The 23,889-nt window shown below is 53.3% G+C and overlaps 10 protein-coding genes across 10 annotated transcripts; 3 read left to right on the forward strand and 7 right to left on the reverse strand.

The window, feature by feature from the left end:
• Positions 1 to 337: 337 nt before the first annotated feature.
• AB675_1542 (uncharacterized protein) lies at positions 338 to 1,546 on the reverse strand (the record flags this gene model as incomplete). The annotated part of the gene is made up of 2 exons (XM_018141442.1): positions 338 to 520; positions 569 to 1,546. 2 exons carry the CDS (start codon positions 1,544 to 1,546, stop codon positions 338 to 340), a joined length of 1,161 nt encoding a protein of 386 aa, XP_017997227.1.
• Positions 1,547 to 2,213: 667 nt separating this feature from the next.
• AB675_1543 (uncharacterized protein) lies at positions 2,214 to 2,735 on the reverse strand (the record flags this gene model as incomplete). The annotated part of the gene is made up of 1 exon (XM_018141443.1): positions 2,214 to 2,735. The coding sequence occupies one exon, from the start codon at positions 2,733 to 2,735 to the stop codon at positions 2,214 to 2,216; it is 522 nt and encodes a 173-aa protein (XP_017997285.1).
• Positions 2,736 to 3,187: 452 nt separating this feature from the next.
• AB675_1544 (Acid phosphatase PHO1) lies at positions 3,188 to 5,126 on the reverse strand (the record flags this gene model as incomplete). The annotated part of the gene is made up of 5 exons (XM_018141444.1): positions 3,188 to 4,217; positions 4,364 to 4,482; positions 4,529 to 4,598; positions 4,756 to 4,819; positions 4,865 to 5,126. 5 exons carry the CDS (start codon positions 5,124 to 5,126, stop codon positions 3,188 to 3,190), a joined length of 1,545 nt encoding a protein of 514 aa, XP_017997182.1.
• A 2,848-nt stretch (positions 5,127 to 7,974) lies between these two features.
• On the reverse strand, positions 7,975 to 8,494 carry AB675_1546 (Guanyl-specific ribonuclease F1; the record flags this gene model as incomplete). The annotated part of the gene is made up of 3 exons (XM_018141445.1): positions 7,975 to 8,015; positions 8,061 to 8,204; positions 8,260 to 8,494. The coding sequence occupies 3 exons, from the start codon at positions 8,492 to 8,494 to the stop codon at positions 7,975 to 7,977; spliced, it is 420 nt and encodes a 139-aa protein (XP_017997136.1).
• A 652-nt stretch (positions 8,495 to 9,146) lies between these two features.
• AB675_1547 (Peroxisomal targeting signal 2 receptor) lies at positions 9,147 to 10,219 on the reverse strand (the record flags this gene model as incomplete). The annotated part of the gene is made up of 2 exons (XM_018141446.1): positions 9,147 to 10,002; positions 10,056 to 10,219. The coding sequence occupies 2 exons, from the start codon at positions 10,217 to 10,219 to the stop codon at positions 9,147 to 9,149; spliced, it is 1,020 nt and encodes a 339-aa protein (XP_017997204.1).
• A 473-nt stretch (positions 10,220 to 10,692) lies between these two features.
• AB675_1548 (uncharacterized protein) lies at positions 10,693 to 12,108 on the forward strand (the record flags this gene model as incomplete). Its single annotated transcript, XM_018141447.1, has 1 exon — positions 10,693 to 12,108. The coding sequence occupies one exon, from the start codon at positions 10,693 to 10,695 to the stop codon at positions 12,106 to 12,108; it is 1,416 nt and encodes a 471-aa protein (XP_017997264.1).
• Positions 12,109 to 12,841: 733 nt separating this feature from the next.
• Positions 12,842 to 15,716, forward strand: AB675_1549 (uncharacterized protein; the record flags this gene model as incomplete). The annotated part of the gene is made up of 3 exons (XM_018141448.1): positions 12,842 to 14,849; positions 14,900 to 15,573; positions 15,624 to 15,716. The coding sequence occupies 3 exons, from the start codon at positions 12,842 to 12,844 to the stop codon at positions 15,714 to 15,716; spliced, it is 2,775 nt and encodes a 924-aa protein (XP_017997138.1).
• Positions 15,717 to 16,373: 657 nt separating this feature from the next.
• AB675_1550 (Esterase LovG) lies at positions 16,374 to 17,216 on the forward strand (the record flags this gene model as incomplete). Its single annotated transcript, XM_018141450.1, has 1 exon — positions 16,374 to 17,216. The coding sequence occupies one exon, from the start codon at positions 16,374 to 16,376 to the stop codon at positions 17,214 to 17,216; it is 843 nt and encodes a 280-aa protein (XP_017997235.1).
• Positions 17,217 to 17,810: 594 nt separating this feature from the next.
• On the reverse strand, positions 17,811 to 20,108 carry AB675_1551 (uncharacterized protein; the record flags this gene model as incomplete). The annotated part of the gene is made up of 2 exons (XM_018141451.1): positions 17,811 to 19,052; positions 19,098 to 20,108. The coding sequence occupies 2 exons, from the start codon at positions 20,106 to 20,108 to the stop codon at positions 17,811 to 17,813; spliced, it is 2,253 nt and encodes a 750-aa protein (XP_017997255.1).
• Positions 20,109 to 21,682: 1,574 nt separating this feature from the next.
• AB675_1552 (putative leucine aminopeptidase 2) lies at positions 21,683 to 23,158 on the reverse strand (the record flags this gene model as incomplete). Its single annotated transcript, XM_018141452.1, has 1 exon — positions 21,683 to 23,158. The coding sequence occupies one exon, from the start codon at positions 23,156 to 23,158 to the stop codon at positions 21,683 to 21,685; it is 1,476 nt and encodes a 491-aa protein (XP_017997269.1).
• Between the last annotated feature and the right edge of the window lie 731 nt (positions 23,159 to 23,889).

Raw genomic sequence — 23,889 nt, forward strand, 5'->3', positions numbered from 1 at the left:
TATCATGCTGATCAACTTGATAGACTTGAGATGATCCTCACTTGAGCGTTACTGCGTAAGATTAATACCTGACAAACTTTCTAGTCAGGGAGGGCGCTGTAGGGAAAACGCCCAGGTATTTTGTTAAGTCGCAATCTGCATGGCCATGTATCCCAAAAACCATATCATACTTCTATGGTATTCAACTTCGGGGCCGCAATCGGCGACGTTTCTGCATTTTTTCCATGAGTGACGTTTGGACAGTCCTCCTGGCTTCGGTCGTCAGTGCCTGTTGCAATCATCGACAGATCGCGTACTCGGTCTGTGTTCCTGTAGTTGTGGGCGAACGAGCACGCTGTCAACCAAGGTAATTGCGCATCAATTCCCGGGAGCCCAATCTGACTGCCAAGTTGGCGTAGCCCCAGCCGACTTGACGCGAGCAATAAAGACGCCAGTATTCGTTCACATGCTCTTGAGCCTTCCTGAGGCATTCGGTGACGGCGATCGTGCCATCGTCATTAAGTCCGTTGGACTCGATTTTCTGTGTTCTGTCAGCGTGAAGGTGGCGAGACAGGGAATCGTGACTCACTGCAAAATGAGCTTTCGAGAGTTTCAGCCCGAGAAAAGCACCAGATTCTCGCGCTTCGTAATGAAACTCGCCCACTCGAAGTGTCAACCTGACATCAACTCGTGGTTGGTCAACAAAACCTCCTTCGGCAAGGAAGGCATGCCAAAACTTCCTGCCAGCTTCCAAGAGATCCGGAAGATGTCGGTCTGTCCTCAGACAGGTTGGGAAGTCGGTCAACTCGGCGAAATTCACCTTCTCGATACATAGGTAGCGAGGCGCGAAAGGCTCTGTAGGCATGAGATACAGCTTTTCATTGCCTTGGTTGACACCAACTGACGCAACGATGTTCAACTTTGTCAGATTGAGCAGCCTCGGCAGTACAAGCTGACAGAAACCATCAAAGCCTTCATCCCGCCCAATCTCCAGCGTCACATCGCGCACCCTGGCCAGGTATTTTGTTGGTAACTGGACTGGTGTGCTGTGACTCCGTAGAGGGTGCTTGCAGGTTTTGTAAAAGTCAAAGCCGTTGTAGAAACGAAAGTCGATTGGTGCAGCTCTGACGGCTGCCCCGAACTCGGAATAGAACTGGCGGTTGACTAGAACCTGCTTCAGGTGGAATAGAGGAGCTGTGCCAGTCCTACATTGGCAGTGCCTGTTGCTGCAATGGTGGACTCGGCGGCCATCGACCCAGAGCTTATCATGGTCCTGTACGCACGAGTTGAGTCTGAGCTTGCGAGGGACAGTGCAGTATTTCTTAGGAGGATAATTGTCCCAGTCTTCATCAGGTATCTCCTCATCAACTATCTCAGCAACTGCGCATAGGTCAGGGATGGCCAGCTCGTAGATGCGGATTCTGATCTCTGGAGGCAGATCGAAGAAGCCTAACTTGGTTCGCTCCCATGGAGTTGCCGTGTGGGCCTGCTCTTGTTGTGTCGTCAATTGTTTGCTGGCGACCAGTCCCAATCTACTGCGAGTACGCGAAGATATTGGTGAATACATTTGCTTGGTAGTGCCGTTGACAATGCGGGTCGACCCTCTGGAAAGATGCACTAGGCTGGGAGTGGCAAAAGCTAGAATAATGAGAGCACTGACGACTCGATGTCCTGAAGAGAGCATATATGCGGGCTGTAAAAGAATGAAGAAGTTGACGACGCGAGGAACATATTGGATGTCGCGCCAAATTGCCTCGCCAAGCACGCCGAGTTCACCTTTTCAAAGATCCCAGTGGCACAGCCTGGCTTCCATGACCTGTGACAGAGATGTCCGGTAGGCGTCGTCGTCAACCAGGGTCTTTCAATCTTCGTCACACGCACAAACCGTTTCACCATTATCATATTCCGAGGCACTGGTCTCGATGCTGACAGCGTCCTTTCATTGATAACTATGTCAATCGCTTGTCTTGCCTGGGTATCGTCGTGAACATAAAGCCGTGGCTTGCAAGCTCCATCTGTGAAATGCACACCGAGGCGCACTTCATGGTGGCAGTCGCCGCTCGAGTGGGTGTTTTGCTGCGTTTTCGGCTGCTAGACTCATTTCTCACCGAGCCGCTTCTCGACGCCTGCATTGACGCGCTTCCGAGTTTCAGCGATCTCATCCTTCGAAGCATCGAACCTGACATTCGTATCGGCATTGAAAGGGTTGTCCTCATGCTTCTCGAACTCCTTTCTTATGAGCTCAATTGCTGGTTCCGCCGTAGGCCTGGGTGCTCGTTCTTGATCTGTGGTAATCGTCTCTCCTCATACGCCGCGTAGGCTGCCTTGAACCTGCGTTCAGGGTGTCGGTCAACGCCCTTCGAGCCGCCGGAGGTCAAGTCCAGCGCGTCGAGCGCATTCTCAATACCACTGGCATTCAGCGTCTTCTCCTTACTGTCGCCATCCAGCTGTGACAGGTCAAGAGTGCCTCGAGTCTTCTTCTCTGCTACCTTCTTGCCAGCACCCTTCGCTTTGGCCGGTTGATTGGCTTCCTCTTCTGCGAGCAGCTTATCTCGCTCGGCCTTTGCTGCGGCTGCGGAGGCCTTCTTGTCTTCTGCAGCAGCCTTCTTGTTGTTGCTTTTCGCGCCTTTTGACCACTCGGCATCTTCTTCCTTTGCTTTCTGAGCATCTGCTACCGCTTGCTTAGCCGCTGCAGCCTCTGCCTTTTTGGCATTGCCGGCGACCTTCTTGGTGTTCTCAGTCTTTGGCTTCGGCATCTTGCCGTTGCTATCCGACGTCTGTGCGTCTGAGGGGCGCTGGTGTGGCTTATCTATCCTGGTACGCCTGGTGGTACGTGCGGTAGCCGCCGTCGACGGAGATGCGGGGCTGGTAATTCTGTACGATTCTAATGCGGTACGCGTGATGAGGAAAGAGGTAAGGTGAACGATGACAAAGATGCGGATATACTGCGTGAAATGGAAAGGCTGGACACCACGGAAACGCATACGAGTGAAACAATGTCGAGGGTTGTTGGTGACAGGCAAACCACGAGTGGGGACGTCGACCGTCAGTGCCAAGAAAGATCTCGAGAAGGCAGGCGCGAGTCACGTGGAAATATAAGTGTAAACCACAGCCTCGATCAATATCTTCTCTACCCCTAACATATACGTTGATACATGATGCTAGCAATTGGCGCCTTATGCCCTCCAGCTGATGAATATCGGGACCGCTATGGCTGGACACTTCTTATAGCAGGCAGCGTCAGGTCAGTGAAGAAAGTGACGCCTCCATCTGGCGAGGTAGTGACACTCCCCTCTTCCAAATCACAGAAGGACTCGAACGTGCCTGCTTTCTCCCACTTTCCTGCAAGAACTTCATCGTTGTACTGATCGAGAGGACACGATGATCCAGGTCCTGATCTGCAAGACGGCACAGGGTACACGGCGTCATTCAGCAGCAACCTCAGATACAACTCGCCCGAGCAATTGATGCGCTCGAACGTGACCGTGCCTCGCATAGGGTTGTTGCGACTGCTCACATAGATGCGAGAGCTGTTCATAGAGTCTGCTGTCAAGGCGGGCTGCTCGTCAAAGATACCAAGACTAGAGACTAGCTGATTGATTTGGTTGTCGTGAGTGAATGCCACTGTCAATGGGCCTGTGATGTTTGGGCCGGACGAGGCGCCCTCCACAGGTGTCTCTGGACCGGACTTGAGCAGATCGACCACTCCTTCAATCACAGGGAGCATCACCGATGCATTGTTGAAACTCCCCGGACCTGTGCCATACCAGTATCTCAGATCTTGCCGGTACTCGTACTGAAGGATCTCTTCGGGAGTGAAGACATCGCAGAACGGTGACCTTCGACGCGTGATCTGAGACTCGAAACCACATAGGTAGGGGAAATTGGACACATTATCCGGCGTGAGCTCGAGATCGCCGTCAATGAGTTGATTGAGACGTTCGGCGATAGGAGGAAGGTAGATGCTGTCCCAAACATCGGCATATCCTGCTCCAGATCGGTCGTTGTAGGTAGGACACGAATCCGAGGTTGCCAGAGAATTAGCGATCACGGAGGGATCGGAGGCGAGAATGGGATGAACCGTGCCGAGGGTAGTGGCGTTTGGGCCCAAGTATCCTCGTGCGAACAACCTGGCTGAATCGACCGTTCTTTGATAGTCGTTCGAGAAGACGCGGAATGGTGATCCGTACTTATACCAGCCGGGGTACCTGGTCCTCAATTCAACCCCATACGTATAACTACAAAGTCAGCGAGACTGGTTAAAGGAGCTTTGGAGTCCACAGCGAGACTGGCTTGAGCGGTTTTGGAGATCACAGCGAGACTGGTTCGAGCGGCTTCAGAGACTACAGCGAGGTTGGCATTAAAAGCGGTGGAGATGACTCACAGTTCCTCGTAGCCTCCAGGAGAAAGTTGAGCTAGCTGCTGATCAGGCTCATCAAGCACCGGCTCCCAGTCTGGTAGGAACGCCAATGGGCCTCTGGCAGTGAAAGAAGCATTTTGTAACTTCTGGTGTCAGCGAGAGTCACAGTGAACAGCTGCCGAATCTCACTTTGTCGTGAAGAGTCAACCATCCGTTATAGGCCCCAGGATCGGGATAGCGACTGCCATGACGCGAGATGCTATGTGCTTCGTCAGCTTGGATCGGGACGCGAGTGATAAGTCAAGGACTGGGTTGCATGCGGAGACGGAACGGGATTGGAAGACAACGTCATCAGGAACATCTCCGAGATCTTCAGTTTCCATTCCGCCCGGTTACAAGTTTGGGAAATCACTCACTAAACAGCCTGGTCGACAGCACATCCCTCTGGGGCGGACCTTGGGATCCCGAAGACGTTTGGACCTCCTCATATTAGCAAGCATATCATCCTTGCGCGTCAACGCTCACCTGGAAACCAAGGGCTGTTGGCTCCAAGGTGCTCCAATGGATTGAAGTCATCACCGCCGGGTCCTGTGGGTGGTGCAGGCGGACCGCTCGGGTCTGTCGGCGCTGGAGGAGACGGATGACCTGTGGATGAAGGTGGTCTCCCTGGCTGTCCGCCTCCAGGAGGACCAGGATGTCTGACAGGTGGTCCGTTGGGTGGCTGGCGAGCCGAACCTTGCGCAACGGCAGTGTTTGCGAGTAGGAGAACCGGTAACAGTAGCTTCATATCGTGTGTTGAAGCGGAATCTCGTGTTTCTCAAGCACCTGGGACTGCCAGTTGTGTCGTCCTCGAAAGAATCGATGCAAAAACCCGATAGGGCCTCGGTGCCTCATATTGGCCTCGTGAGCTGAAGTGGACTCATGTTGTTAGACCCACGCGCAATCTTTCCTCTCATGGCCCTGACAAGGCTTTGTACGGCCACGTGGTTGGGAGAAGGCGACATCTGGCTCTGCGTCAGAATGTGAGTCCACATGCTAAGCCATTCGACGAGCTGTTGCCGAAGACTCATTTCCGTGCTCATAGGTGAGCTCCCACTGACAGTAGTATTCCTGTGCTCACCACGCCGCATAAGTTGCTGTAGCCGAACGACCTCCGATAGGCGAAATCGAGCTTCTTGGCAGCTCAAGACCGTGCGCAGGCCGCGTATAACGATTGGCCCATTGCATATTGATTCACTCACCGTCAGCTTCGGCTGTGTGCCGGCCCAGTCTCACCAATTTGCCAATTCGAATTTGAGAGCATGAGATCGGCAGGACAGTAGGGTGCACTTGGATGCCAGCCGGCTCGCATCCGATCACCGTATCCGCCGTTTTAACGTTTTCGGACATGCTCGTTTGCCTTGCTAATGAAGAATCTCAATTAATATTATTCGGCCGTGTATCTCCGCATTCTACTTGAATCCTGCCTGCCTAGACCCCATCAGACTGTCGAGTATGCAAATTGGACATGTATAGGATTATGATCTGACAGCCGGTTGCCATCCGGCTGCAAGAAGACGCCTGTCTCGTAGGAGAAATCCAGAGCTGATAGCTCAACAGCATCACCCGATCGGTATAGGACTTTGTCCACGATCTCACAGTCTGTAGATTGTGCCGGGACTTCACAGGGGTTGGCAGTGCTTCCGGGAGTAGGATACTGACCACCCTTGACGAGCTGGACCCAGCTATCAGTGAAGCCCGCCTGGGTCAACAGATTTATGCTCAGGTCGCTGTTCGTGTAGCGATCGTTGGTGTCGCCGCCAATGATGACAGCACGGCCTGCCGAATTGGCGTTGATGTAGCTCAGTATTTGCTGAATGCCACTTCGTCTCGCTGCGACATCAAGACTGTCTCCTCTAATTGCTGTTAGCGTAGCACTCACTCAGGATTCAGAGGATGTACCCTGCGTCGGCATGCAAATTGTAAAGGTCGACCTCGACACCTTCCGCAACCTGCATTCGCATGTAGGAAAAGCCCTTCGGTGTCAAACAATCGGCTTCGTTGATCCAGCAGCGATCCCATTTCACCTGGTTGAATGTTGTCCAGGGAAAGGTTGCCACAGTGTTCAGCCCGCTGCCAAAGGGGACGCCGCCCGTGGTTGCTGTCCTGTACGGGTGATTGTCTGTAGCGTAGATGTAGGCATGGTAGTCTGTTTGCCGCCGGTATCGGTCAGCCTGGACCAGAATTCCGGAGGCTTGTGAGAGTTGGGGAATTGGGGGATCTCGAGCCAAAGCTAGACGACCACGAAATGGCCGTCAAGGGACAGTCAGGTAGGCTGGCAGAACAAAGGAACTACCTCGGTCAGGAGACCAAGAAAGGTAGGTTGAGTGTCCGAGACAAGTGGCTCTGCCGCACAACCCAGACTATCTCCCGACTGCTCACTGGCTTAGGCCTGCGAAAAGGGGACATACTGAAGTCCTGACCTTTGTAAGCATCGAGGGCTCCCGCAGTCTGGCCGACTTACCTCTTGCATATGGACGATGTCATATCCTCCTGCCGCTAGTTTTGTTCCTATAATTCCGGCATTGGTCGCTTTGTCGCCCGGAATCCCATTACCTGGCCACGTTAGCATATGCTCGGCGGACCAGAGCGATCTCGAGGAGAAGATCGAAGATTTACCTGAGAGAAAAGCTGGCAGACCTGCTACGTTATAGGTCAAGAAGTCGAATGTGCCAGTGGTTTGTGCTATGACCGTCGACAGGAGGGGCGCAAAAGCCAGAAGGTGGCACGCAAAGGTTGAAGCGGCGACCATGGTTGCTCGTCAAGGTTGTCCTGTCATCGACGCGTGTGGTGGCATTCTCGAGCAGCATGGCCATGTTATAGAAACCAGTCACCTCAGTCTACGGCGAACAACGAGGAGCACGTGGTATGGTCGTCGCAGCCAGAAACCTGGCACTATTGGAGTTCATCTCCGCGACTCGTAGCGATGAGCTTGTGACTGAGCACAGATCTCGCGACGACATGATGGTTCTCAGACATCGATATGCCGAGAGGTGAAGACGTCGCCAATCGCGACTGCACGCGTAGGGTTCTCGAGGTCGTCATTGGACGCGTTGTTGAAGAGAAGACAATTGGAGTTCTTTAGCGAAAGGAGCAACTGGGGTCTATACAGCTTTCAGCCCCTGAAAGTTGACCTGCATTAGCGCCGCCAACGTGTTCCGGAGATGAATCCCTGGGTTGGGGATAGCGCGTATCGGCGCGAGGAGGCTCTCGAAGATCGACGTAAGGCAGACTCACGAACCGACAGAACCATGTCTTACTCGATGATCATCGCATCTGAAGTCGACACCTTCACTACCGAGATGAAAAAGGATGTTGGGAAGACTCAGACGAAATGCTAGAACTTGGACAAGTGCCAAACAATTCAATGGAAAGAACACATGACTACTCCAATTCCCAGCACCAACAGCAGGTTCGAGCCCGGCATCGCACCTGCCCCAGACACTGTACTGGAATTTTGCCCATTTTCTGTGTTTCCATTCGCAGCAGTCGTAGAATTACCGGGTGACGATGTCACATTGCTTGCCGAATTCGCTATCGTGTCCCTGGATACTCACCGTTACCTCCTACACCTCAAATAGAGACATCGTGTTAGCCTACGAGCATTCAACAAAGTCGTCTCCGCTAGCACCATCGTCTGCATCGGTCAGCATAGCCCTCATCTAGTTTCAGCGGTACATACGCGTGATGACACCGGCAAGTTGACAGTTCGTGTTGAAAATAACACGGTCTGCCCCAGGTGAACCACCTGTATATGGATTATTGTTGTAGCTTCTCAGGATCGGAAACTCTTGGTAAGGTCCAGCTATTGGAAAGTCGAATCCCTCTGTTCATAGATCAGCAAGGTTATTACTCGGTGACCAGAATCAAGAGTGACGGACCGTAGTTGTTGTACTGGTGAGGGTATGAGCTGACAGGATCATCCTCTCGATAACGCTGACACCCTGCTTGTAGTGCTTCCTCGACAGTAGATTCGTAATAGCAGGCTGAGGTACATGTTGCCGCGCAGCTCTGACGGATCTCCAATGGTGAGACGGGTGCCGGACTTCTGGTAAACAGGAGTGTTGGTAGAGCAACGGCAAGTTCACCGAAAAGGAGTGAGGTCAAGAACTTCATCTTGATTTAAATCGAGTGCTGATTGCTGTCGATATAGAACGTGAAGTACTAGGTAGGCAGTTCTTACTTGGGCTGAACCGAGTGTTGCGAGTCGAGATCTTCTGAATTGACGCAGTGGCCGTAGACGTGTTGTTCCTACAGAACCTGGAGTCCTTCCGGGGGTTGCACTTACTCAAATATCTTCGAAGGGACGACGCGTCTCCGTGTGATCATCCAGTTTCTCAGTCTTGTCTAACCCGAGTAAGTGTTCACCGTGCATGTCGTACAGGTTCGAACAAAGCTAGCTGCAGTCAAGGTATCAACGGTGGACACAGGAAGACCTGCTGACGGCCACACAGAAGCAAAGAGTTTGACTCCGACACAAAGAAGAAGCAAGATGGAAGAAATTGAGTGACCTGTAGGTTGGCGAATCATGCCGGTGATACTCACCACGACCAGATTCGGTGAGTTCAAAGCCGGCGCGAATAACCCCACAGATCTACACTTCGATCTCTCCACTCACATGGTCCTTCTTCACCAAGGTTCATCTCGATGCAACATGCACCTGTCGTCTGTTTGCTAGTAGTATGCACAGCAACTATCAGAGATGCGCACAAAGCTGACACGATTCCCAAATATATCTACCGGAATCCCGAACAGTATGAGTCGCTATCTAGGCGTGCATGAAACCACGGATATCGAATATGCAAACCCGGTTATCCCACCCACAGCTTGCCGCCCAACCCTCACTGCCGAAGAGACACCAATCGACACCTGTAGCGAATTCGGTGTGTGCTCCCATGACTCCGAGTTCCCTGCCCTCCGCCCCTTGGTCACCTCCGTCCGTCCATAGACGACACGTCATGTCATAGCTTGCACTGAGAAGCAGGTCTGGAAGGTGAGGACTCCATGCCAGCTTCCGTACAGCATAGCCATGGCCTTGCATGAGTCGCATCGGACCCTTTGGCTGGCGAATATCGAAGGTACGGATGATTCTGTCAACTCCACCCGTGGCTACAATTGTACCTCGGTACTTGTTCCAGTCATGTGTCAGTGCTTCCGCAGGAGGAAACGTAGGCTGCGGCTTGCCCATAGTCGTTGCTACGGGAGGTGAGTGCAGTGCCATTTGGAGCACGAGGTGGTTGTTGGCGCTGGCAGGAGTGCGCAGATCCCACATGCGCAGATGGCTGTCAGAGCAGACTGCGCTGATAACACCATCGGTATGTGGACTCCATTGCGTGCTATACGTGCACGAATGTGTGGGGAGCGTGAGGAGACTCTGCTGCCTTTCGGGATTCCAAATCTTAACTGTCCCGTCCCACGAAGAAGATGCGAAGGTGGCTTTGCTGGTGAGGTTCCAGCTGCATGAGAACGCTTCTCGGCTGTGTTCTTGAAAGGTCGCAATAGGGAACTCTGGCTGCAGTGTTGTGTCGTAGAGACGTAATGACCCGTCGCCGGAAGAGGTCACGATATGCGCTGAGTGCGCTTCGGAGTGCGACAGGTCGTAGAGTGCGTCTTGCGTAGGATACCTAGAACAATACATGAGCCACCAGTAGGAGTCATTTGACGCAGATTGCCCTACCACTTCAGACACTGGATCCCCCGAGGGGTCAGCTCAAGGATGTATAGTCTGCCGTTGCCTACCAGGCCGTAGTTGGCGGCTGCTGCTACCGCGATTCTGTTGTCGAAGAATGGTGAGTACTGTACAGCATAGCCCTGGAAGCCGGCTGTGAGGAATTCAAGCATGGTAACAATGGCGGCGTGGTCGCATCAAACTCTCGATCAGCGCTCATGGTTGACGACTCAACCTTTTTACGGTCAACGATGGAGTCAATACGGCCGCATGGGACAATAGACCTGAAGCAACATGATATAGATCAGGCTGGATTCGGTGCGGGCGATGAATTATCAAACTGATTGCGCGGGGCCAGAAAATAGGAAGTGCTCAGATCGGCGCGGCGGGGATGTCTGTACCTAGGTAACTTGAAGTCCCGCGCCACCACCAAAAATATGCCGGTATCAAGTAATTTACGGTATCAGAACAGCAGTGTGCCACTGCAGGTGGGTCACTTCTGCAGCAACGGCCGCTTTCTTCGATCTTCACTCTGCTATTGTGGCGACATCTAAATTGGAAGGTGTCTGTATCCCGGCGTGTCGTGTCTGCTCACCGTCATGGCACCTGACCGAGGTCTTCATTGCTCAGCTGCCATTCACTTACTATGGACGCGTTCTTAAGCCGCAAACGGCCTCGGTCGCCTCAATTCACGCCAAGCTCAGTCGTTCTCAGGACAGCAGTCGAGGAAGCTACAGACCATGGTCCGGAAGACGACTCAACGGACTTCAAGCTGGCGATTTTGTCCTCGTTGCACTCTGATGTCTCCCAAGAAGCTCTCTTGGAGATACTACTCGATCATGATGGTTCTGTCGAAAGATCGTCAAACGCCATCTCGTCCGTGAGCACGGACTTGCCGCCACCGAAGAGGAAGGTGTCAGCTGTTGGAGCCCAGACTGCATTGTCATTTGGTCAAAACTTGTCAGTCGTGCCATCTTTGCAATCTTTGACGAAGAGAGGCCGGACCTTGCACCTTTATCGCCCGGAGGACATCGCAATACACACCCCGTGCAGTATCATTCACAATTTCCTGCCCTCAGATCTGGCCAACGAGCTACTAGAAGAGCTTCTGCCCGAAGTCCCAAGCTACACGTCCGCAACCTTTAAGCTGTTCGACAATGTGGTCAAATCACCTCACACAGCATCATTTTATGTCGACTCATCGATGCTGGCCGAGCAGCGCCACACTTATCTCTACAACGGTTCTTATCTTTCCGACGTACGGCAATTGCTTCCAACAATGAGCAAAGTGTCTCATCGCGTTCAGGAGGCTGTCAATGACGAGGTGAAGACACGCATACGAACCCACTACCCCAACGGAGAGAAGCTCAAATTTCAGAGCTCGAAGGAATGGCAACCAAATGCCGCGTTTGTGAACTGCTACGATGGACCAGCGCAGTCAGTCGGCTATCATAGCGATCAATTGAGCTATCTTGGACCTCGCGCTGTCATTGGCAGCCTGTCTCTCGGCGTAGCCAGAGAGTTCCGCGTGCGCAAAATCGTACCACCAGACTCGCCGCCTCAGTCGCCTGGACAATCAGATAAAGCTTCCAGATCACAAGCAGATCAGCAAGGTCAAATCGCTATTCATCTCCCACACAATTCGCTGCTTGTGATGCATGCAGAAATGCAAGAAGAGTGGAAACACAGCATTGCTCCTGCACAATCGATCGATCCCCATCCCATCGCCGGCAACAAGCGCATCAACATAACCTATAGATGGTATCGTGAGGAGTTCCATCCTAGCAAAACGCCCCGCTGTAAATGCGGTACTCCAACTGTCCTAAAGTGTGTCCAAAAGAGGAAGGAAACTCGTGGTCGGTATATGTGGATGTGTCAAGTCGGTAGTCGAGCCGAAGCCAAGGCTGCTGTTGATGTAGATTCTACGGAAGGGGCTGTTGGATGTGGATACTTTCAATGGGCAGAATTTACTGACGATGGACAGCCAGTCTGGAAGGAGCCGGCGGGGAACTCTACTACCGAAGATGTTCGGACAAAACATGAGCGTTTTCTCTATCCTTAACATGCCTCACGCCAAATTTCTTACAGTGACCTCCCTGGCAGGCAATCGGATGATAGATTGATTCTGCGACTTGAGGCTCAAGTGAGGCTCCTCCCAGACTTCATGGCTCGGTTTTCAGAACAATTCCAGCCCTCAGAGCCCGCCCTGACCCGAAATCTTGAGGTTCAAACTGGCCCCGCTGGAAACGCTCAGTTCATGCTCGAACAGCCTGCTACCAACCACAACCCTGTCAACGGCATAAGTCCCCTCCCTCAGACGACTAGAATCGTCTCCACGATCCTGAGAAGCTATCTGCCTGCAGTACATACGATCAGTTGCAAGTGTCATTTGATCCGAGCGCTTGGACCATCCGTGCCGGGCCACGAGTCAGCCACATCGAGCACGAGCCATCACTCCATCCTCCTTCGCGCGATTTCCGCCATCGTGCGTCGAGAATTGCTGATGTGTAGTATACGGGCAGGCTCAGATCCGTGGTCTCTCTGCTTTGCATGGCCAGTCTCCCCAAGCTCGAAGATGGCTTTGTCTCATGATAAAGAGCAAGCTGTAGCAGCGTCACTCGCTTGTCTAGCGAAGTACTCTTTGTCCCGTGTGTGTCCGTTTGCAGCTATGGACGAACCTTATGAGCGCACTCAATTGTACCAGCTGCTTATCGCCTTGGTGGTCAGCTCTGCAGTCACAATTGTGCTCCAGTATCGCGTTCTACTGTTGTGGCGAAACTGTCCAGTCGTCCGAGATGGCCTCTTCGCCGACAGAGCAGGAAATTCTTGCTGTCCTGGAAACCAAGACGCCGGAGGCTACGAGAGGGAAACCCCTAACTCCGCTGCACTCAAATGTATCGTTCAGAAACGATCTCGACAGCATGCTGCTTCAACTCGAAAATGAACGGACCTCTCATTTCCAACTTCGCGGTATGGCAAATCCGCCAGCGTCCCATTTGTGCTATAGGAATTCGGTCTTGAATATCCTGCTCTACAACGACCGATTCATGAGTTATGTCAAAAGCTATTTGAACAAGCACAGCGATGTGCCCGGAACAATGAAGCCGCTCGGAGCCATCTGGGACCACATAAATGGAACGGATGCCAATGATGCTGCGTACGCGAAATTTATCGCCAAAGTATGGGAAGACTTCTGGGCCGTGGACAGTGTCGCCGGGCCATGGATCATACCTGGGCGCCATAATATCGCACAAAAGAAGCATCGAGTTCAGAGAGATGCCTCAGACTTTCTTGATCACCTCTTCGCTGCGGAACGCTTCCAGTTGGCGCAAAAGAAGGGCTCCGACGAAGCCTTCATGACAGACTTGAACGAACTCATCGAGATCAACCGCAGTCTGTTCAGCGTTTGCCGGGACTGCGGTACACAGCATCCGGCGAAATTTGCGCATCCGGAAGATGTTGATCTGACCTGGAGGATCGGACTGTCAACGGATCAGAAGTTGATCGATCTTCTGCGGCGCGAGCGCAAGCAGCCTTTTAATTACCAGTGTGAACAATGTCAAAAGTCAACAGACAATCGGCCTGCTGAAATGGAGGTCCGAAAAGCTCCAAGGATCTCCTATCTTCGCCGCCTACCAGAAATCATCTTCATGCAACTGAAGCGATTTGATTTTGCTTTGGATTCAGCCAAAAAGGGCAAAAAGCCATCAGGGAAGACCGGCAAAAATGAGTCAAAAGTTAGCATTGATCCAGTGCTCGATCTTGCAGAGCATCTCGACCCTGTGATGCAAGAATGGGAGAAGGTCGATGCGAAATACGATCTTGTTGGGGTTGTAGCCCACTACGGCGATCTGAATTCTGGACACTATATCAGCTACGTTAACTTCAAGACGGAGTGGTATAGGCTCAACGACAAGGTCAAGACTGCCAGTAACTTCCAAGAAGCTGTACATCATGATCCACAAGGCTTTCAGCCATACTTGCTGGTTTGGCAACGCAGGCACGAAGTGCCAATCGCAGAGATTGAGAAGATGAAGACAAACCCCACCGCAGCTCCTGGAGCAGCCTCAGTAGCTCCAGCCCGATCCGATCCCAAGGACCGCACGTCAACAAAGTCACCTGTAGCATCGGCGACGAAGGCGACATCCACTGGCGCCGCTCAAGCGTCCCAGGCGAATCCCGCAACGACCAGTTCTGAAGGTCGCACAACCGCCAAAACTCCTTCGGCAGCGGCAAAACCCCCCCTACCCACACCTGCCGAGCCCAAGAGCACAGCTCGACCCAGCGTCGACGCACCAAAGCAGATATCACCTCCTAAGGATTCAGATAACTCGAAGACTTACTTGCACGTCAAATTGGGACTTGCCGGAAAGGACTACTACATCCATCACCGTCTCAACAGCCTTGGTCGCACGCCAGTTGAGGCCAGCAAACACTTTGAGCAAGCCAAAGTTGATCTCTCCGTCCATCTGGTCAACGATCTACCCGATGGCGTGAACGCACGAGAGCTCGACCTTGTCGCTGCAGCCACTGAAACCGTCCGGCCTAAAAGCATCCAAAGGAAACGGAAGTCCCTCCAGCTCTGTTCTTGTGGCTTACTTCATGAAGGTGCATGCGGAGGAGTCGCGCACAAACGGCTTCGACGAAATGACTGGCACAGCGAAGAATCTTATTTATATCCCACGCCACTATCGGCCGCACACCGCGAAAAGGTCCACGCCGCTGTGAAGGCAGCGGGAAAGGAATGGGCTGAAAAGTATAAGCACTTACTCATGCGCCGTCCAGTAGTTCAACCCGTCCGAGGTATAACAAATCCCATCTGAATTCATGGTCTGCGGTACTGACAGTGCTAGAGCCTAGCGCTCAGGCACCTGCATCCAGTTCGGAACCGATATATCTGAATGCTAGGGCTCAACAACTCTTGTCCAGCTGGGATTCGACCGAAGATGATGAAGTCTATGAACCCTGGGACCCTCGCCAACCCAGAGACCCTCGATTGCCCATCAAAATCTGGCACAGACGTAATTCTGCATTGCTTCCTAGACCTGCTGTGTTCACCCAAGGTGCCGGCCCGACTGGGCAGGAGAAAATAATTACTGGCAAAGTGATGAATCCGCCGCTGAGATGGCCGAAGTCACTTCCATATTCAAGAAGGCCCACAAGTCGACCAAAGTCCTCGTTGATAGCCAAAACCTCAGCCCTGAGCAAAGCGACTACTGTCTGCCACCGCAAAGTCAACCGTGCCAGAGCAATCTTCAAAAAGCACATCAGTCCCCTGGCTCACACTTCATACACTGCCACAAAACACGTCCTCACCCGTCTCACCAAAAAGACCTATCGCTTCCTCAAGAACGACTTCGACCGCATCCGCCGCGGCGACCTCTATTATCGGCAAATGGCCATTTTCGCAGGGGCCTGTTTCTTCTCCGCTGTCGCGGTCCAAGTCTACCGAGCGCCGGCTGCAAGGGCATATGCCATGCACAAGCTGCGTACGAGGGTGCGATCATCCAAATGGTGGGCTATCAAGGTGAGATCTGCTTGGTGCAGGGAGTCAGTCAACGGGTTGAGGCGGTACAGGCGTGGCCGAGTCAGTGGGACGCGGCGATGAAGGACTGGTTCTTTACGTGGCAAGGAATAGATGAGAAGGATAGGTGGCGGTATCTGGAATAAACCTGAAGGCTAGGCCAGGTAGTATTGCGCCGCAGGCGTACTTCGCTAGGCCTGTTGTGAGCAGGGGTGCTTGATACGGAGGGAGCTTGGGATGTCCGATGTTTTATTGTACTTGATTCTCTCGAAAGATGGTTCTGTATGGATTTGACTTGCATTTCCTGGACCTGTGATTCTATGTGCCCCTTTAACTATGTCTCTCTGCTTCTCTGGCCTGATCACATATTGTCGAAGGCTGCTAGACCCATACATGGAAGTCAACGCCAAGACTCCGGAGATCGACGAGGTCTTGCTCGGGTCTTCACCGATCGCTCTCTCTTTCGTACAATTCCTGCTCAAGCATAGAATAGATCTAGAAGAGCGCCGCGAATCAGTGTTATTATGTCCATTCTGACGAGCGTACGACCGACCATTTTCGAGTACTAAAAGCGAGCAACGTCGGGCGGAAGTGGGGCGGAAACAGCACATTTCAGCCTCCCTTGGAATACTTTGTCGGAGTTCATGAAGACGACCACTGCCATTGGTCTACAACGACTTTTAACATACCAGTATTCCCGAACACTCTACTGCAGTTCGAAAAGCGTCAACCCCCTCTGTCACCTTCGCACACCAGCATCGTCACCTCTCTCAACAACCACAGCCCGCCACACAGCCGACAGAATGGGACTTCCCCGCCCCCCACCAGACATCACCACTCCCCCACAGCACACCCTGTCCCTCCCGAGAATCCTCTGCCTCCACGGCGGTGGCGTCAATGCCCAAATCTTCCACTCCCAGATGCGCTCCATTCTCGCCCACCCTTCATTATCCGACCGCTTCCGCTTCGTCTTCATCGACGCACCATTCGAGTGCGCTGAAGGCGTCGGCATCTCGCCTGTCTACGACGACTGGGGCCCATTTCGACGGTGGTTTCGGTGGTTGGAGAGCCACCAGCAGGATGCGAAGGGGGTGGAGGCGGTGCATGAGGCCATATGGGGGAGTATCAAAAAGGGTATGGAGAAGGACGGAGGGACTGGGGAGTGGGTTGGGCTGTGGGGGTTTAGTCAGGGGGCGAAGCTGGTGGGGAGCTTGTTGGCGGAGCAGCAGATGCGGGTTGATGAGGGGAGACCGACGGGGTTGACTTCGAAGGACAGGGAGGCAAAGGAGCAGCCGGTGATGTGGAAGTTTGGAGTGCTTCTTGCTGGTAGATGCCCTTTTGCGGCGCTGTCAGCGGAAGGGGAGAAGCTTGCGTGGCTGCAGAGCGCGGCGGGTCTGCCGGCAGAGGCAGATTGTGATGCCATTGCGGATAGGCCAGATATGAAGCTTCGCGCACCAACTATACACGTACACGGCCTCAGAGACGAAGGTATAGAGTGGCATAGGCGGGCTGTCAGGGACTACTGCGCGCCGTTGACTACGACGGTCGTGGAGTGGGATGGTCCGCACCGTGTGCCGATCAAGAAGACTGATGTCGAGAAGGTCGTGCAAGCGGTGGTAGAGCTGGTCGAGGAGTATGGCTACTAGGCAACTTGACTGAGCCGTTTGAACGATCGGTGGTGCTCAAGGTGTCAGCTCTGTCCAGTTATACTGCATGGTGGTGGGTCGAGCCTTCTTCTATTTGAGGTGATGTACTCATGGCGAGGAGGGTGCATCTGCACCGGCTCCGAAAGCTCCTGCTATTTGGACGGGCGTCAAACAGGCCACACAGCCATGATCACCAAGATACATAGAGCTTGCCAAGTTTCTGAGACCGACGGACCGGCGGTCTAGTATTCTCCTGGGCCCAAGCGGGTGATCCTCGACCAGGATAACAAGGTGGCGCCACACAGCAGATCACGCAAAGCACGTCGCCTCGTCGCCTCCTACTCCGAAACCGACTAGGATACAGCTTGACAATTCATCAAAAACTTCGTGATCGCGCACAGAGCACACATCTGCTGGCGCCGCATCAAATTCAGCGACTCGTAGTGGGGCGATTTATGACTCCATATCGGGCCCTACCTACTTTCATATTGGCCGAGGACGCTCCTCTGGCGCGCTCTTCTCCTGGTCAGAGGGTATCTCTCAGCTCGATACACTGCATGCACGAGATGAACGTTGATCTCCGCTGATCCCATTTCATTGCCGCACAGCCTTCAAAATCCGCTTCAAATGGGCCCCTTGAGTGTCGCAATCTGCTTCGAGAGGCATGAAGTCCAGACCGCCGCCGAACTCCGTGGCTGTGACACTTGTCGCACTTGTTGGTTCTGAAGCTCCTGACCCTGTTACAACGGGAGGTACCGTGCGGAGATTGTTGAAGGAGTAATTCCCTGTTAAGCCTAGGCCTGGAGGCAGACCAGATGCACTGATGACGCTGTTTTCTCGTTTCAGTACGGGCGATTGCTGATTCTGTGGCACAAAGCGTTGACTGGGTGGGATGTAATTGCTGCCACTGCCATTGACCGGCACGGTTGGAGTGCCGTTCAAGGGTACCATGCCCGCTTGGGCTGCGGCAAGATTATAGGCGTTGTAGTCAGGATAGGCGCTTCCGTTGGCACGCATAAGTCCTGCCGAGGAAAGTCGTCGAGCGTTGCCTTGGGAGTGAGCTGATTCAAGAGACGGCTGCGGGTGAAGAGATGTCAAGGACTGAGAGGCAATAGTCGTGGCGGGGGCACTGACTGGCTCAGCCGCTGGGCTGGACGCAGTCGCCGAATCAGAACCAGCTATGGCAACGCTCGCACTGCTTCTCACGTGGTGCACATCGAAAGCCTGGAGTATCAGTTTGGTTAGTGTCCAGTAACTATCTGACGAGGTTTCGAAGCCCATGCCGCGCAATTGATCAGGGCTCAGCTTTGAGTGTGTCTCATCCCAGATTATCTTCCAGTTCCGGATCGCTGTTTCGAGCGGCTCCAGGATATTGGGCTGTGGCGGTGTTGCGTATGGTGATTTGCGCAGTAGCGGATTGGAGAACGTCTGGCGCCAGACGTGGAGATACAGGAGGTGGATTAGGTATAGCAAATCCCAACAACTCCAAGTGATCTTCTGTTTCACCGCATGGAAGTCGGCAGTCGGCGCAAACAGAAGCTGGAACAAGTCCATCAACTTTGGTCGTGGCTGCGGAAATGTCGGTTGGGCCATCAGCTCGGCGTACGAGCCTATTTGCCACTGTTGTTGGTCACAAGGCAGTGCGACATCGATTTCGCCGAAAGTAATTCGAGGCGGAACGTTATTGAAGATCGCCAGGGCCGCGTCGAATGCGATCATGACGTTGAATTGTCGTATCCGATTCTCTTCTCGGATCCATGCCTGGAAAGATTGCTCGTCGTGGACTGATAGGTACGGAGAATGTTGGGCACCCGGAAGCTTGCAAGAACGAGCGACCTATGGATTTCAGCATATGGAGTCTTTTGGGTAAAGAGAACTCACATCAAGCACTCTCAAGAATCGCTGACGCCGCGCACGTCGCTTCGCAGACAGGTTTCCAGAAAAGTACTGGGCCACAACGATCAGGTAGCCACCCTGCAGTATTTGAAACTGCGCGTGTAAGGAGTCCTCATCGGGTGCCTGGCCCAGGTCCGAAGAGAAGGGGAACTCTTCCCTCAAGCCGTCAAGATTGAAGATGTACAGCTCAATCACGTCTAGAAGCGATCGCATTCGCTCGAGTCTTGGCTTGTCGGGCGCATACATCCCTCCCAACGCCAGGACAGCAAGGAGTAATGCCAAAGGCACAGCCGTCAAGTCGAAGGATGGCTGGTGAATAACCGGGCAGTGCCTGTGATAGTTCTGAAAGAACAGGTCGACCAGCGACGCGATCTCCATGGCAGTCAGGCTGTTGATATTTGGTACAAGACTGAGCATGTCGTGTGGGTCAGGCATTGTAGGGCCATAGTTAGCGGCAGTCATCTGCAACGCCTGTCGGACCTCGTGCGCTCTTGCTTCGTAAGCTTGTAACTGTGGATCGGTAATCCCGAGCTGCAGTGGTTCAAAGTCCTGAATATCATTCGATCTCAGCGTGGATGTGCCGAAGGTAAGGTTTTCTAATGGCAACTGATGTTGGCCGAACTGTCTCAAAGGACTCGCCCAGAACAAATGATCGATTAAGGGCTCACCTAGTCCATCAAAAAATGAATCAAAGGCGGTCGACTGAACAGGGCCGGAATAAGTTTCGAACGTTTCCATGCCTTCACCCCATGGACTGGGTTCGGAAAGCACTTCCGGATCGGGCGCTGTTGTATTGGTGTCACTTCCAGCATTGTCGGGGACAGGAAAGTGGCTGCCAAAGTCCTTGTCGTCTGGAGGGCTGTTCAGAAGCCAGGCGATTGGTATGGCTTCGCGGCTCCTCGGGCGTGGTGGAACTTCCTGAGGTGGACTAGGTTGGCTTGTCGGCTCTGAAGGCCTCATTAGTATCGCATTAGACGCGGCGACGACACTGGACATACCTCGAACACATTCCTTGCCAAGCTCAACGCATCGTGCACAAGGCGTCTCCTGGTCACATCTAGTGCGTAGCTTGACGCACGACGCGCATGAGGATCGCTTGCGACCTTTACTCTGCCCATCTGGCACAGGTGCGTCGCCTCGTTCCTTGCACCTGAACTGGTGGGCACGGAGGACGTCGCTTCGCTTGAATGACTTCGAGCAAAAAGTGCACATAAATGGTTTCGAGGCTCCATCTGGTGCAACGTTAACATCGCCGAACCGTGCGATGCCAGACAATACTTACGCTGTTGCTGATGTCTCAGCATGTGAGCCTTGCGTACAAATGTCTTGGGACCTGATCATGGGTTAGGCTGCCGCTCGTGCACACAACCAGTCCGGGATGCGGCTTCTACATACATGAAGGGCAGTTGTATCGGGGATCAGATTGCGCTGCTGATGGCGAGGAAGGCTGGTCTAGGACCATCATCCTTGTCAGGCGCCCGATCGCCCAACAGTGATAATCGTGAAGTGTCGCGATATTCGATGTGGAGGATATTTAGCGATGACTGTGGGGTGTGGGGGAAGCCGAGGGCCTCACCCAACAGCTGCTTCAACGAACGAATAGCAGGAGCCCGTGGGGTCGGTCGCTCTTGTGCTATGAAGCTGCCGGATTGCTGTTGAGGCGCTCTTGTAGCGAGACACAGGAATTCTGATGTTGCTGCAAGGCTCGTATGTTGATGAGGTAAGGAAGCTTGGAAGCTGATGAACGGTGCGGAGGACTTCCAGTAGGGTTGCTTTTGAGAAAGTCAATACCCCGAGATGGCGCCAACAATGAGGGCGTGAAGCCCCGTGATCGACTGCAGAGACCCCGCCTTTTCCGACTTATCAGCTGTTGTTCATATAGTCTCGAGAGATGTCTGCTGTCGTGATGGCTGTTGGATTATATATCACGATCGAATTCGACAGCAAGGTGAATGCGGAAGGCCGCAATATCTACCAATGTGAGCCGCATGTTTTGGTTCGGGGCGAATCTCGACACCCATGCCTAAGCTCACCGCCTGTGGACCGCCATGGCTAGACGTGATCGTAGTACGACAGTGATCTATCACTTTGCCTTGGTGGCAGTCCATGTCGTATGGGACACTTACGTGGCATGCATGTGGTGGGAACGCCGCGAAGAGCACGGCCATGTTCAACCCGGTGTCTAGATGTACCATGGCGGAGATCATAACCCCGGCGTAGGGTGGAAAGGCAGACTTTGGGGTCCATGACTGGACACTCCAGGGACTCAAGGCGTCCACCATCAAGGTAAACACAACGTGTGGTTGGACTCGCCTGTGGCCGGATGATATCTGCAGTCTATGGGGCGAGATAGGTCACGTTTCAGTGTTTGGTTGACGCAGATCACAGACCACTATTTCGTTGCATCAATAATCCGACGGCGGAGCTAGTAGAGACACAGAAACTGAGCTAGGTGCAAACATGCTACATGTTCATTAATGTGCTGGGTCCGTGTTTTATTTGAACTCATTACTTCCTCAATGGGAAAGCCCTACAGCGAACTGATGAGGTTTGCCTTTCATCGTGTAACTTTACAGTTCCGTCTTTGACTGACCGCAGGGCGCAGAGTGGGTGTGTGCGTGTCTCTTGACACTTCTCTTCGACATCATTGCTCTTGCAGCAGCAGCAGCTCTTCTGCGCTCTGGAGCGCTTCTGACAGGAATCGCGTCGAGACTGGTAGCATAAGTCGCAACGGAGTCTGCGATTGCTTGCGTATTCAACAAGAACGCGTCATAGTTCAAGTTGTCGATGGTATCACCTGCCGCATGATAGTTCACATCGAAAGCAACATCGACCTCACCGCCGAAGAGAGCGGCTTCTTCTTCGCTCTTGATGTCTTCGGCGCCAGTGAAGAGGCCACCAGCAGCGATGCCGTTCTCGAGGAATGGACCGTAGTCGGATCGGCCATCGAAGGCGGTCGGCAGATAAGGAGAACCCGCGGCAGTGAAGAATGCCTCGAATCCAGCTTCGATCTCTGAAGAGCCAGGAGGTCCGGTGATGTTGAATCCCGATCCATCGCCATCATAGATGAAAATACCATAGTTGGGGCTTGCGATCATGTCAAAGTTCAAGTACGCACGAATCTTGGCGATCTCCGACTCGGACTGGTTGAGTTGCGAGACGTAGTACTCTGCACCCAACAACCCGAACTCCTCTGCACTCCACCACAAGAAACGGACGGCGTTGGTGGTGGTGAACTTGGTCAAGGCCTTGGCAACAGTCAAGATACCGATTGAGCCGCTGCCGTTGTCGTTGATTCCGGGACCCTGTTCAACCGAATCGGTATGAGCGCCGAGAGCAATGACGTTATCGTGGTCTCCTCCCTTGGTCTCTGCAATGACATTGAAGGTCGTCCGGTTTTCTAGAACGGCATTGACAGACATCTCAACTTCAGTGTCGCCTGCTTCAGCAAGGGCCAGAAGAGCCTCGCCATCGGCTTGCGTGAGGCCAAGCACGGGCACATACCCTGGGTCGGTACCGCCAAGCGTACCAGCTAGGGTGCCTTCGACGTTGTTGTAGACGATTGCAGCAGCAGCGCCTGCTGCGCCAGCGTTCAGCACCTTCGCCGCAAAAGTACATGTACCGCGGGAGATGAGCGCGATTTGACCTTCGACCTCAGGTGGAAAATCTGCTTCGTCGCAGCCCAGATTATCGACGGCAACCAGTGATCCAGTGGCATCGCCGTTGGGGGTGTATGTCAGAATGAGAGCCTCATACTCTGTTCCATCAACAGTGAGAGACCCGCTGCCGCCCGAAAACAATTCGACAAATGCCTGCGTGCTGACGTCGTAGTAATCGAGTGCTTCAAGCTCGGCGACGAGGTAGTCTACAGTCGCATTGTGACCCGTACTTCCGAAGACGCGGTTGCCGCCATTCTCATCCGCAATCTTCTGGAGTGCAGCCGCGCCGGCTTCGAGGTCTTCGACCGCAATGAGGTCGACTAAGGCAGCACTGGACACAGGCGATGGGTGATCCTCCCAGCCCTGGCCGTAGGCAACATGTGCCATCGTGGCAGCGCATGCGCACGTTGAAAGGATTGAGGCCTTCATTGTCGCAAATTCCCACGAACGATGTAGATGACCAGAGGTAAGAATATGGGGTTACCGTTCAGAAGTCGGCTGGATATCGCCCTGTGAGTCGACTTTTATAGAAGTTGCTCAACGCGGGACTCGCTCATGCTCAATCACGTAGACCTGTACCACGAATGATACCATCGTTCGGAAATCAAGCACCTACCCTGGGAAGGTGCATATCTGCAAGGCATGTTGCCTGCCGTTGGCCGAAGTCTTACCTTCTGTGTCCTTCCTCAACTGGTCATACATCCAGGTGAATGCAACCTCGCTATCGTTCTTAGTCGAATAAAGCAAATGTCAAGGAATTCCTAGATGATGTAGCTGTAGATCCCCGCTCTCTGCCAAGGCGTTAATATTCCAGAACTTCGCGTCGCTATCATTGGCAACACCGATTGGCTGCGGTGTGCCTGCGCCAAGAACGATAGTGGAGGGAGATCGTCAACTGTCGTGATTCCAAGAAATTTAGCTGCTGGCAGGGTTCCTTCTTTGTTCGGTACAGCTCGCAGCCTGCGAGGTACAGCAAGGGACGTTGCGAGCGATTGCTAGAGTCGTTGGCCTGATTCACTCACGTTGGTGTTGCGAGAAGGACTCATCGTGGTTCACATGGCACGGTAATTGAGTGAGCGGGGAGAGCTCGGCGTGGCGATCTGAACAACTGCAAGCAA

This window comes from Cyphellophora attinorum, assembly GCF_001299255.1.
Source record: "Cyphellophora attinorum strain CBS 131958 chromosome Unknown Contig25, whole genome shotgun sequence".
NCBI lineage: Eukaryota > Fungi > Ascomycota > Eurotiomycetes > Chaetothyriales > Cyphellophoraceae > Cyphellophora > Cyphellophora attinorum.